Source organism: Capricornis sumatraensis, chromosome 8, assembly GCF_032405125.1.
Source record: "Capricornis sumatraensis isolate serow.1 chromosome 8, serow.2, whole genome shotgun sequence".
In the NCBI taxonomy this organism is placed as follows: Eukaryota; Metazoa; Chordata; class Mammalia; order Artiodactyla; family Bovidae; genus Capricornis; species Capricornis sumatraensis.
This window is the reverse complement of record NC_091076.1, coordinates 40,750,802-40,765,387: the sequence shown is the minus strand read 5'-3', so window position 1 is coordinate 40,765,387 and position 14,586 is coordinate 40,750,802. Positions and strand designations below refer to the sequence as shown.

The following is a 14,586-nucleotide window of genomic DNA, read 5'->3' as shown; positions in this document are numbered from 1 at the left end:
TGCTGTGCATTTGAGGGAGAATGACCAATAATTCAATGGAGGGGGTGAGGGAGCCAAAACCCATTCACGAATGCTGTTTCATGGCTTGGCTTGTGTTACTGCCAACGTGCCAAAACCTTAAAAAAATGTGCATGTAGCACGAGAGTGAAATTATGCCTCTAATCCGGCTTCCTTGACAGCTTTGGAAAGTTTCCTTTTCTGCTGGAATTATGTGAGTGTTAGCAGTGCTTGCCACTTATGCATGAGAACTTTAGGATTTCATCATCTAAACTTACTGATAGTCCAGAAGTGCTTCACTGATAGGCAATTTGACTTCTTTCGGCGGCCCATCTTGAATATCCCTTTTATTTGTTTTTGCCATGGTTTCCATTGTGTTGCTTAGCTAGTAAGAAGAATACCTGTTTGAAAAAAGAGACACAGGAAAAATAAATAAATCCCTTGTTCCTTTACTTGTGTTTATTAGATCAAGCACTTCTGGGACTTAACTTAAAACTGTTAAGATTGTTCTTGTGTCCCCAGAGCTGATATCGTCCATAATGCTGGGTCATCAGGAATCAACTGGATTCTTGAGTCTGAGTTCCATGCTTAGAGCAGGTCCAGACCAGGACCCCAAACTTTCTGAGACTCACTCACTTACACTATCCATCAACAACTGTTGCCCCCATCAAGCTTCTTTAAGAGCAAGTACTTAACTGTTTCAGTCATTTCATGTCTCCACAGTGTTTGGTAGAGTGCCCTGCCTGTAACAGCAGCTCAATGAATGTCTTTTAGTTATTAAAAATTAAGATGAAACAAAAGCACAACCTTCTATGAGGACCAGGAAACTTGGCTCCTAAAGAGTCAGAACAGGGATCCAAAGAAACTAGGTTTGGCCAGGGTTGCTATAAAGAGCAAATATAAGGACTTTAATAAAAATGTTTTTTAAATGGTTAAGAAGTTTCATAATAAGGATGATAAAAATAATGTATTATCATTACCAGTGACTGTTTATCAGCTATTAATTGCTTTTGTATAATAAGAAACATCAAAAATAATGTTTTTTAAAAGGGAAAATCAGACCCACTGTTTTTAGTTTTTATGGTAAGGAGGAACACTTTGAGAATTTGGTATGAGTACTAATGCACATCTTTTAAGATCATAGTTTTTCTTGACAGATTTTTATCTTTGGATTTTTATTAATGTATATTGTCACTCTGCTTATTAACTTATATGCAGAGTATATCATGTGAAATATTGGGCTGGATGACTCACAAGCTGGAATCAAAATTCTGGGAGAAATAACAGCAACCTCAGATATGAAAATGATACCCTTTAATGGCAGGAAGTGAAGAGGAACTCAAGAGCCTCTTGATGAAGCTGAAAGAGGAGAGTGAAAAAGCTGGCTTAAAACTCAGCATTGAAAAAACTAAGATCAAGGCATCTGGTCGCAGTACTTCATGGCAAATAGATGGGGAAACTATTGAAACAGTGACAGACTTTATTTTCTTGGGCTCCAAAATCACTGTGGATGGTGATTGTGGCCATGAAATTAAAAGATGCTTGCTCCTTGGAAGAAAAGCTATGACAGACCTAGACAGTGTATTAAAAAGCAGAGACATCACTTTACCAACAAAGATCCATCTAGTCAAAGCTATGGTTTTTCCAGAAGTCATGTATGGATGTGAGAGTTGGACTATAAAGAAGGCTGAGTGAAGAATTGATGCTTTTGAACTGTGGTGCTGAACTCTTGAGAGTCCCTTGGACTGCAAGGAGATCCAACCAGTCCATCCTAAAGGAGATCAGTCCTGGGTGTTCATTGGAAGGACTGATGCTGAAGCTGAAGCTCCAGTACTTTGGCCACCTGATGCGAAGTTCTGACTCATTGAAAAAGACCCTGTTGCTGGGCAAGATTGAGGGCAAGAGGAGAAGGGGACGACAGAGGATGAGATGGCTGGATGGCATCACCAACTCAGTGGACATGAATTTAAGCAAATGTAAGGAGATGATGAAGGACAGGGAAGCCTGGCGTGCTGCAGTTCATGGGGTTGCAGAGAGTTGGACATGACTTGGCAGCTGAAAAACAACAACAGACCTCAAGAAGGTAAGTACCTAACCTGTATTCAATGTATTACTAGGTGGGTGTGGCAGGAAAAACATAACCTTTGTAGTTATTTGTTAAAATGGCTGGAGACTCCATGAGAGTGGGGATGATGTAATTCTTGTACATTACTGTATTTCCCCTCCTAGCACAGTAGATGTGGTCCTTGTCAAATGAACAATTAGATGGATGAGTCAGGTAGACATATTTTAATCCTACATCTACCACCTACTATCTAGGTGACCTTGAGCAGGCTACTTAATCTTTTTGAGCTTCAGTTCCATCATCTGTAAAGTGAGAACAAAATTCTTATTTTAAACACTAGTAAGGATGAAATGGTGCTTCCCTGGTGGCTCAGAGGGTAAAGCGTCTGCCTGCAATGCAGGAGAAGGAGGAAATGGGTTAATATTTAAAGCATCTGGCATAGTGTCTGCCATATAGAAAGAACTTAGTACGTATTTTTGCCCCTTTAGTTATGGCTCCAGAAGCATAATCTGGTAAATTTTAGGTAGCTAAAGCAGACAAATGCTGCCTGCTGCCAAGTAAGAGGTGAGGTGTAAAAACAAATCCATGTGGTTTTTGACCATCAGCCTTCATCACTGATTTGGATCACCGAATAGGCAATCTACATAAATCATTCAGATCCACAATGGAAACACTCTCTGAAACAAAAACACACTTTTCCCCTGCAGACGTGCTGTTTGCATAACCAGACCTCTAGCGAGGTTCAGTCTTGGTACCTAAGACTTTTCTAGGCAAGTGTGTTCATCTCTGTATCCTAATAGATTCTAGGATTTGTGAATGCAAATATTCTACAATATATTTGCTGAAACCACAAAGGTGACATATCAAAAAGATTCAATTCATTAAGACAGGTTAATATATTGTGTTACCATCTTGGATGTGGAAGTATTGAGAATGATTCCATAGGCCGCATACTGGCACATTTCACAGAAACTTGTCACTAGGAAGACAAAATTGCTATCTTTTGTTTCAGGAAAACGGAATTTTTATATTACTTTCTATTTTAAAATTAGCATTTTTAACTTAACAGCTACACAAAACCATAGCATGCTGTCAAGGGTTTCATTTTACAAGAACTTAGTGTTTAACAAAAACTTTTACTATAAAACATTCTATTTAAAAGCGGAAACAAATAACATTAACCTCTAATTTTCTTTTGAGTCATATGGAAGAGATCAAGTGTTATGGTTCCCACCTGTGGTACCCATCTGGTGCTGCAGGAAAAATGACCTCATTTTGCTCAATTACTTCTGTTACCTGGTTCTTACATTTCTGACTCTCTGACCAATGTACAGTTAGTTACCTAACTGCAGCTCAAGGAAAACGATTTTAATAAAATATGAGTGAAAATGTGGATCCATTAAGCATAAGTGGTTTGTGCATAAACTATAGTAAGATTCATTGTTTCACACACTTTATAGAAAATTAGTAAGCCATTTGGGTCACCTGCTTAACAGTTGCCTTTTTGCAGTGAGCTATGTTGGACTGTGAAGAAGGCTGAGCGCTGTAAGAATTGATGCGTTTGAACTGTGGTGTTGGAGAAGACTCTTGCGGGTCCTTTGGACTGCAAGGAGATCCAACCAGTCCATTCTGAAGGAGATCAACCCTGGGATTTCTTTGGAAGGAATGATGCTAAAGCTGAAGCTCCAGTACTTTGGACACCTCATGCAAAGAGTTGACTCATTGGAAAAGACTCTGATGCTGGGAGAGATTGGGGGCAGGAGGAGAAGGGGATGACCCAGGATGAGATGGCTGGATGGCATCATGGACTTGATGGACGTGAGTCTGAGTGAACTCTGGGTGTTGGTGATGGACAGGGAGGCCGGGCGTGCTGCGATTCATGGGGTCGCAAAGAGTCGGACACGACTGAGCGACTGAAATGAACTGAACTGAACTGAATGACATTCTGTCAAAATGTACTTTTGCATTAGATAATGTCCTACAAACAGTGGGGATTTTAATAAACATTGACAAGGATTTACAGTTCCTGACCACCTAGAGGATTCCTATCTCAGGGAACGGTGAGAATTCTAGAAAAAACAGCTACAAAATAACTATCCTCCAAGAAGATTTCACTTAAAATAATTCCTGACAAACGAAAACTTGTCAGTAACTTCAAACATCTATTAAGTGCTTGTTCATCTGTGGCAATTTTTCTGGCCTGTAGTTATAAAATATAAAAGAGGTGAGACCTCTACTTAGACTGATAGGAAGAAAGAAGCATACTCCAATAGACCTTAAAAAAAAAGGAGTAACTCTGAAAGGCTTTAGAAAACCATACAAGTCATAAATGCTAGAGAGATACTTCCCCAGGGCATGATCTTTTGTGCTTGTTTTTCCTCTCCCAACTCTGTTGGGGCATCAGTAACATACATTATGGGTGGCACTAGTGGAAAGAATCCACCTGCCAGTTCAGATGTAAGAAACACCAGTTCGATCAGTGTATCAGGAGAAGGAAATGGGAACCCATGGCAGCATTCTTGCCTGGAAATTTCCATGGAAACAGCAGCCTTGTGGGCTATAGTCTATGGGGTCACAAAGAGTTGGACATTACGGAGTACACGCCCACACACACATACACACACGCAGTGAGGGCCGGTGAGGAGGCTGGGTTTGAAGGACTTGGGTATCCAGCCTTTTCAGAGACTATTCCATAGTCATTTTCTATCATGAAATATTTCAAAAATATTCCCCAAGTGCTTCTCAGTGAAAAGTAAGAAGTCTATTTAGTAAAAAGCAATATATAATAAGCCATCGTCTTCAAATATCCTCTCATCCCATAATGCTTTGACTCTGTAAAGTGTGTTAGTGCCTCAGTTGTGTCCCACTCTTTGTGACCCCATGGACTGTAGCCCACCAGGCTCCTCTGTCCATGGGATTTCCCAGGCAGGAATACTGGAGTTGGCAGCCATTCTCTTCTCCAGGGGATCTTCCTGACCCAGGGATCAAACCCAGGTCTCCTGCATTGCAGGTGGATTCTTTACCTTCTGCATTATCCCCCAAACAAGGAGTCTGTCCTTTCCTGCACCATCTCAGGGTCCTGGCTCGATACCTAGAAAGTTCCTCATGACTTTGTGGCGTCATGAATATCCAGAAGCTTCCTAATGACTCCTTTCACAGTTCTGTGGAGGCTGGGAGCGGCAGTTCTGCCCTAATGCCTTTCTAGACATTTGAAGTGGATCCTGCTGTTTGCTAGCTAATGTTTCATAGATAGATTGAAATGGTGGATATTTACTTAGTAGCATTAGTACTGATAAAAGTTCTGAATAAGATTCCATCAGGGGTTGAGAGCATGATTTAGTTAAAAAAAAGATCTCTCCATGAGTATTGGAAGTCTTGAAGTCTAGACATGGCTTTGTCATTAACAAGCTATAAAATTATGTCAGTCTAACAACAGCTGTAATAATGCAGTACTTCCAAAAGCCTTTGTTAAATCTGACATCTAACCATTAAGGGACTCATCTTCAACAAAGTATAACTCCTCAAATACTGAATGGTAACTACTTCAGCAACTCATTTAATTCAAAACAGATATTAGCATATAGGTCACCATCTCCTGTGGGCACAAACTGGGTGCTCAGGTCTGATTCAAATGCTTGACTGGCAAATAACGCACAGTCACTTTCTTTCCTGACGGTCCTATTTATTTGCTCATAATATTGTATATACCCTGAATTTGGAAAGTAAAATGACTTCTAAATTCAGATTCTCAGTTAGGCTATGATACATTTTTAATACAATCTAAAATGTTGTAGAAATGCTCTCCAGCATATAAAAAACAAAACAAAACCTGAATTCATTTAAAGGCTCTTAGTAGTGATAATATCACCTAAATTTAGTCTCACAAAATTTCAGACCCACCTCTTTTGTATAGATTATGTACATATAGCCCCAAACAACTTTAAAATGTAAGAGACAGCCAATTTGGAAAAGAAACATAGCCGTGAAAAGAATATTGTGAGAATAATGGACATATATACATGCAGGACTTTCCACACTCTGATGGCAAAGGAGAATGAAAAGACCTCTCTCCTTCAACAGTGAATAAAGTGTACCAACTGGGGCTGGGTCTTGGGGGTGGTGGAAAGAAAACAATGAGCAATTATTACACATGTTGATAAATACCTAGTCTTATTCTTTTCCTTCTCTGCCTTCACAGGAAGCTTTCTCTCTCTCTCTTTTTTTCATCAGATGTGACATGTTCTCTCACCTCCCAACTGCTTTCTCAACTCTCTCCACCCAGCGGAGAATTATGGGGTAAGAAGGGGAATGAGGAAACAAACAAGCTGCTATACAAATCTAACAGATTAATGAAAGAAGCCAAGCGTCCTATTTAGAAGGATGCTGCCAGCAGCCAGGGCAAGAAGCCGAGGGTGAAGGGCCATCAATGCCACACCCAGAGCTTATAAAGCTCCTGCAGCGGGAGGGCTCCATGCTGGTACTAAGGACGCAAGGATTTGCGGGGTCTGTCATCGAAAGCCTTTCACCAGACTGCGGATTCAGCGAGAAGAGCACTAAGGAGATTGGAGTCTAGACCTAGCTCCTCCATGAGGGAGTTTTATAACCTCGGACAGGTCGCTAGACCTCTCTGACCCTCGCTTTCTCTTCCATCTTTCCTACCTGTCAGGATTATTAATGAGGCTTAAATGCTTTGGGAAAACTGCCAAGCGATAAAGCCCCATACGAACAGAAAGCATGATTAGTCTACTGAGCATCCGTTGTGTGCTAGAGGCTGAGGGCATCACGAAGGTTACAAACCTGAGTGAAAGTCAGATCCTGCTCTCCGGAGGAAAGCTGAGATCTCAGAAAGGCAAATGAGCAACGTATCCAGGGGTTCTACTGAGAGGCGGAAAGAGAGATGCATTAGTATTCTGATCGGATCCAAAAAGTTCTTCCTCCCTCTGTGTCTCCTAGGTGAAAAGGTTAGGTTAGCGGCTCCTAACCGCCCAGCACTTCACCCAATGTTGGACCCCCAGAAAGTCAGAACCCCAGGCCCGTTTTGTGGCGGAGCCAGCCGCAGAGCCAATGGCCCGGCGGAGATGCTCATAAAAAGTCTTAAGAGTCAGACTGGAAGGAGCCGGGGCCGAGCAAGGAGGCTAGGTAGTGTCCTGACCTCCCCTGGACGGCTTCTGGGTGTGGATACGCAGCAGTGGACCCGAAGGCAGCGCGCACGGCGGGGGGGCGGACCCGGCCCCTTCACTCCCGGGCAGCCGCCAGCCTTCCGTTTCCAAGGCGACCGGCGCGCGCGGGCCTCCCCCTTCCACCACCACCAGCCGCGAGCGGCGGGCCGGGCGCGCCCCCTGGTGGCCTCAGCGGGGAACAGTCAGGTCGAGAGTCCGCGCTCCCGCGGTCTCCCCACCCGGTTCTCACCGTCTCAACTCTCGCAGCTGCACCAAGACTCCCTCAGTTCAGTTCAGTTCAATTCAGTCGCTCACTTGTGTCCGACTCTTTGCAACCCCATGGGCTGCAGCACGCCAGGCTTCCCTGTCCATCACCAACTCCTGGAATTTACTCAAACCCATGTCCATTGAGTCAGTGATGCCATCCAACCATCTCATCCTCTGTCGTCCCGTTCTCCTCCCGCCTTCAATCTTTCCCAGCATCAGAGTCTTTTCCAATGAGTCAGCTCTTCGCATCAAGTGGCCAAAGTATTGGAGTTTCAGCTTCAACATCAGTCCTTCCAATGAACACCCAGGACTGATCTGTCCTTTAGGATGGACTGGTTGGATCTCCTTGCAGTTCAGGGGACTCTCCACAGTCTTCTCCCAAGACCACAGTTCAAAAGCATCAATTCTTTGGCGCTCATCATTCTTAATAGTCCAACTCTTATATCCATACATGACTACTGGAAAAACCATAGCTTTGACTGGACAGACCTTTGTTGGCAAAGTAATGTCTCTGCTTTTTAATATGCTGTCTAGCATATTAGGTTGATCATGACTAACCTAGGTTGGTCTAGGTCTAGGTTGGTCATAACTTTGCTTCCAAGACTCACTCGCCCACTTTTAACTCCCTCCTGCAGCGAACTGGGAAGCCTCGAGTGGTGTAGAGGCTTGAGATCTAGGCTCTGTGTTGCAACTGTAAGCTACTCACTGTTTCTTCCATTGTAAAGTTAGACATCAGGAGTGGACAGTAGTTTTCCGACACCTTGTAGGATGGGAAAAGGATATGAGTTCTGCCCTCTCTCCGTGCCCACCCCGCTCCTTCCACCACTGAGGCCTCTCTCCTACCTGCTTTCATTTTGTGTAAGCATTCTTCCGGGTTTAACTCCAAGGAGAACTGCAGACCCCTGGACTAAATGCTTTTAAGGTAACTTGCAGCTCTAAAAGCCCTTAATCCTGCTAATGTTCCTTCTCGTTTTACCTTTTTTTTTTTTCGCTCCAAAACCTCAAGAAACCCCGTATAGATTTCGTCTTTCCCTCTCTTTCCACTTTTGGCAGCTCTGGTTTTGGAGAAGACTCTTGAGAGTCCCTTGGACAGCAAGGAGAACCATCCAGTCCATCCTAAAGGAAATCAGTCCTGAATATTCATTGGAAGGACTATGCTGAAGCTGAAACTCCAATACTTTGGGCACCTGATGTGAAGAACTGACTCACTGGAAAAGAACCTGATGCTGATGACTGAGTGACTGAACTGAACTCCTAATTTCAAGGGGGAAAAATATACATCTACAACCTCTGAATTTCCCCTTTTTCTCACCTGGGTTCATTCCCATTTCCTGCCTCAAGACAATTTCTTATATTCTGAGAGCACTTAGTTACATTTGAGTCAGTTAGCCATCCTTTTTGTCTTATAAGTCTGCCATTTGGCATCCTTGAATTTGATTTTTTTAAAATACATTTTCATATATTTCATGATTAATGTTGTTACATGAATACATATTAAGAGCTTATGGATGAGAACTGCAGCAGCGAATAAAAATATTAATTACCTTTGGTTAAGGTAATTTTTCTAAGTAAAAAGTCACCTGAAACCTAGCTAGTTTGAGGTCATTTATGTCTTCTATCTTGTTCAAACTGCCCTTTATTCTATTAGTGTTCTATATTTGTTCAGTGTCAATTATTTGCTGTGTTCTACACATCTGATAAGTGTTTTTAGTTCCTTGGTCTTCTCTAGAAGAGCAGCAACAGGTTGGGGAGTAAACGAATTGAATAGAGTACAGATGTAAGAGGAAAAACGCTACCGCCATCCCAGTTTTTAAAGCACGGGGATTTTTTGTTGTTGTTACACGGAAAAACAATTTTGTGATTCTTCAGGACTTTGAATTCATTCCCAAATCACATTCTATAAATTCTAGGCCAGCTTCTTTTGCTAGAGTCTGGGCCCATGGTCAAAAATGCACTTTTACCCTATCATTTATCTCCTGTGCAGTTTTTCTTCTGGTGTTTGCCAGTTGGTGGTCAAACAGTGAAGCCAGATAAAAACCATTTGCTGAGTTTCTTCATTTGGCCTTGATTTTCTGTTAGCCTTTCCGTGTTGAATGATGCAAAAATAGAGGTAGGAGAGTGTCTGTGGTAGAAAAAGCCAGCTGTGTTATCTGATTTTGATAGAAACACAAAGAATTTGTTTGGTATTTCTGTGGCTAAACATTTTATACTTTTAAACTTATTTTCATTACCTCTGCAAATAAACCATAAGGCAGTCAACCAAATGTATTAAGTTTCACAATAATTTTTAGAAATATGAGCTAGTGATTAACCCACTGATTTTGTAAAACAGTTCAGACTTCTGGTAAATCAAAGCTTTAACTGACAACAAAGTTACTTTTAAGCACTGGAAAAGCCCTGCTGAAACTTCTCATCCAAAAACTTGGTTGCCGAAAAATTGGAAGCAGTTAAACTGGTGTTTTGCAAAAAAGTCATGAAGTAAAATGCTCTCTTGAGAGGAAAAGTTTACATCACCTTTAAGCAGGCATGGTGACAAACTTATTGAAGGGATAATGTTTTGACCTGTCATCCACTGGTATGATTATAAAATGGGGTTGTTTCCACTTTATTTATGCGTGCTTAGTTGCTCAGTCATGTCTGATTCTTTGCTACCCTTTGGACTGTAGTTCGCCAGGCACCTCTGTCCATGGGATTTTTCAGACACGAATACTGGCGGGGGTTGCCCTTTCCTCCTCCAGGGGATAAAGGTTGCATTTCTCTTTTTTCCCCTTCAGGCTGGAGGTATGGCTCTTCAGCCTACGTCTCGTCATCTCTTCAAACCAAGTTTAAACTGAATGAAGAGTACTCTGGCAAAAAAGAAATCACTTCTCTTCTCTCTTACTGATCTCCTCTGAGTAAGTTTGGAAATTAATTGTGTGATCTCTGTTCTCTCTGGGGAAGAGGAGCCCAGGATGCTAAGTCGGAGAGAGGGTCATGTCCCAGGAGCTTGAGCCAGGTGCTGTGCATGGTGCCTGGAGGCTTCAGTGTGTGGTGTCACAAGAGCAATTCAGCTTTCAGGCCATTTTCAAACATGACCACATAGGATAAACATTCAAGTAAATGTGTGTGTGCGTGCTAAGTCACTTCAGCCATGTCCGACTCTTTGCAACCCTGTAAACCATAGCTGGTCAGGCTCTTTTGTCCATGGGATATTCTCCAGGCAAGAATACTGGAGTGGGTTGCCATGCCTTCCTCCAGGGTATCTTCCCCACCCAGGGATCAAACCCTTGTTTCTTGTGTCTCCTGCAGTAGCAAGTGGGTTCTTTAACATTAGTGCTACCTGGGAAACCCCATTCAAGTAAATAGAACATGAGCAAAAAATCTGGAAATACATATAGCCAGTTGCTTCAGACAAAAATGCCAAGGTAATTAGCAAAAGGATATTATTTTCAACAAATGCTACGGTAGCAATTGCGTATCTGGGGAGGAAAAAAATGAGGCTTACTTTGACCATACACAAGGAAATTAAAATGAATCATAGATCTGAACATAAAAGCTGAAGCTATAGAACTTTTAGAGTAAAACACAGAAGAAAATCTTTGGGACCTTAGGTAGGCAAAGAGCTTGAATCTAAAGAGAGAGAGACATAATAATAATAATAATTTGGACTTAATAATAATAATAATAATTTGGACTTAATCAAAATTAAGAATTTCTGCTCTTTAGTTTCTTTAAAAAGAAAATGGAATTTTAATCACTCACTTGGTATGTTTTTAAGGTCAACAGGCAGGAATTCTTAAGAAACAGTTACATGAGTTTCAAAACAAAGAGTCATCATGCACAGTATTTTGTCTTCTGGTTCCTTGAAGTCAAATCAAATTCAAGAATGTTCTAGGCAATTGTGGAACATTTCATTGGCACGGTAAGAAAATCCCCTGTATTTGTATCCAGAAGTTATCTTGGGGCCCCCATGAGTTGAAAAAGAATAAATTTTATGGAAGAAGAGGAATATAAATTTGAGAAAAGAGGACTAGGGAAGAGAAGAATTTTGAGCGCAGTCCTCAGGGATGAAGGGGAAGTGAGAGCAGAGGGGTTTTCAGTGCTCAGTGCATTATCCTGGGAAGTCTCTCAAAGGTTCAGACAAGCTTCCTCTTTCACCTAGGTGGCAGCAGCCCAGTGTCAGTCACACAAGCTCAGTTTTAGGTATCAGGCTCCTTCCTGCTCGAGGTTTCATTTGGAGATGGATCTGCATGCCCGAAGATGGCCCAGACTGAGAAAGAATTTAGGAACCTTAGTTTAGGGACCACATACTTATTTACTCGATTTTGCAAAATTGTTCTGTTTCCAAATATGAGCAACTTTATGTTTAGCAGTAAAATTCCCAGGTGTTTAGTCTTCAATTAGTTTTAAGAAGATGAAAAGGCAAACCACAATCTGGAAAAATATTTTCAATTTATATACTTGACTAAAGGCTGGTATCCATAATTTATAAATAACTTCTAAAGCTCAGTAATGAGAAAATTGAATAGTCGGATATAAATGCCAAACGATTTGAACAGACACTCTGCAAAAGAAAATATATCATTGGCCAACTGGTATATGAAAACATGCTCAGCATCATTAGTCTCAAGGGAAACACAAAATAAACCCCAATGAGATGTCACTATTTACCCGCTAGAATGGCTAAACTTAAAAAGACTGATAATACTATGTGTTGACAAGGATGTGGAACAGCTAGAACTTTCTTGTATTACTGGTGGAAGAGGAAGATGACACAACCATTTTGGAAAACAAGTTGGTAATCTCTTATAAAGTTAAACATATCTACTGTATGACCCAGCTACCACACCCTTGTTTTCCCTTGTAGCTCAGTCGGTAAAGAATCCACCTGCAGTGCAGGAATCTGCCTGAAACACAGAAAACCCAGGCTTGATTTCTGGGTCCAGAAGATCTGCGGGAGAAGGAAATGGCAACCCAGTACAGTACTGCATGGAAAATCCCATGGACAGAGGAGCCTGGTGGGCTATAGTCCATGAAGTCTCAAGAGCTGGACACAACTTAGCAACTAAACCATCACCATACCCTTAGATATTTGTCCAAAAAAAAATTAAAATGAACGTCCAAGCAGCCTTATTATGATAATCTAAATCTGAAAACAACTCAGATGTACATCAGCAAGTAATTGCATAAGTAAAAAGTTTACATTCATACAATAGAAGCTACTTAGTAATAAAAAAGAAATTAACCATCAATACATCCAACAGCATGAGGGTCATAAAAGCATTTAGCTAAGTGAAAAAGTCAAGCGTGAAAAGTTATATACCATATCACAGAAAATTCTAGAAAATTCTGAAAGCAGATCACTGGTTACGGAATGCTGATGGGGGTGGGGGTGTGGGGGATGAAGGGATTGACTATAACAGGACAGGAGGAAGGAAATGTCCTAGAGCTCGATTGTGGTGGTGGTTACAAGGGTGTATGTATTTGTTAAAACTCATCAAATTATCTTTAAATGGGTGCATTCTATCATATAGAGATTACGTGTTTAAAGTTAATTTTAAAATGGTTACACGTTATTTGATAACTCCTGTCATCAAGAAATGGGATCTGTTTCCTCTCCTTGAATCTGGGTGGTCTTATGCCTGCTTCAACCAACAGAATATGGCAGAAACAACTCTATGTTGCTTCCAAAGCTGGATCATAAACACACAGGCAGCTTCTTCTAGGTTCTTTTGGGATAAAAGAACTGTGGGGGAGGTCAGCTGCCTGTAGAAAGTCCACTCTGAGTGACCATACTAGATAGACCAAGAGTATGCTCCGTGGTCAACCAGCTGAGTTCTGCCTTCCAGCCCCCAAAGTGCTAGGTACGTGAGTAAAACCAACTTGGCTCTTCCCAACCAGCCCATCCATCAGCTGAGTACTGCTGAGTTGATTTCAGCTGAAGCCACAAGAGAATCATCAGATACTAACCTACAGAGTCTGGGATATGGTTGTTTAAAACCATCGAGTTTTGATAGTGCATTGACGGTCCATTACTACATAACAGATTATCCCACATTTAATGATTCAGACAACAATAATCACTTACTATCTCACAGTTTTTTATGGCTCAGGAATTTAGGAGCAAGTTGACTGGGCAGTTCTAACTTGGGTTATCTCATGAGGTCAGATGTTGGACAGATTCTGACTCTTGCCTGGAGGAGGTTTCAGTATAGAGGGGGAAGGGGCAATAGAAGCAGACTTGGGTAACCCCTGGAACAGGGGTGAAAGCTGAGTGTTAAGGGAAAACCCAGCCCAGTCTTGAGACTCAGGGAAAAAATTCCCAGAGGAAGTGAGCTTGACTGTCAAGCTAAACCCAGCTTGACAGTGAGCAAGAATGAGTCGTTTTGGAGGCTGGGACTTGAGAGGGGCTGGGACAGAGACAAGGGTGTGTCCCAGGGCCTAGAGGTGGAAATGAGCATGATGAGTCAGCTCCTTATGGAGCTGGGGAAACGGTTAGGGTCTCAGAGAGAGAAATGGAGCGAGAGGGGAGGCTAGGTGAGCCAGCAGGGACACACTTGTACGATCAGAAGTGTTCACGCTGGCTCCAGTGTGGAGGAGGGTGGGGGAAGTCAGATGAAGACAGTTTCCAGGATGAACTCCACTGACCATGTCTTTTTCTGCCTCAGCGCCTCTCACCTAAGGTCTAGTTTCTCAGGCTCTGCCTTTTGCCAGAGGGCAGTGACTGGCAGAAAGAATGAGCTCATCTCCTGGGCTCAAGTTATCAGCTTGCCCAATCTCTGGAGCCTTCTCTGAGCCTCAGGTGGGATGCCCACCCCCGCACCAGAAAGTCGTCTATGAAACTCTGCCTCTAACAAACATATTAAAGGAATCAGAACATGTGGAGTGACACTGCCTCCATATGGAGAACGGGGCCATATGGATAATAGCTTCCATCTTTAGAAGCTGTATTTGTATAATTGTTTTTCACTTGGTTTTCTTATTATTGTGGTGAAAACACATGTGATATGCCCTCTTAAAGTCTCAGGTGTATACTAACAATATTGTTAACAATAGGCACTCTGTCTAACAGCAGATCTCTAATATTTATGCAGCTGCATAACTGAAACTTCATTCCTG

General features: G+C 42.0%; 1 protein-coding gene across 1 annotated transcript in view; it reads right to left on the bottom strand.

The window, feature by feature from the left end:
• The window catches only part of CCDC83 (coiled-coil domain containing 83), a 48,349-nt gene extending 47,979 nt beyond the window's left edge, over positions 1-370 (bottom strand). Inside the window, exon 1 of the mRNA XM_068979039.1 lies at positions 276-370. Coding sequence (XP_068835140.1) covers positions 276-370 — 95 coding nt within the window. The remainder of the gene's footprint in view (positions 1-275) is intronic.
• Positions 371-14,586: the final 14,216 nt, after the last annotated feature.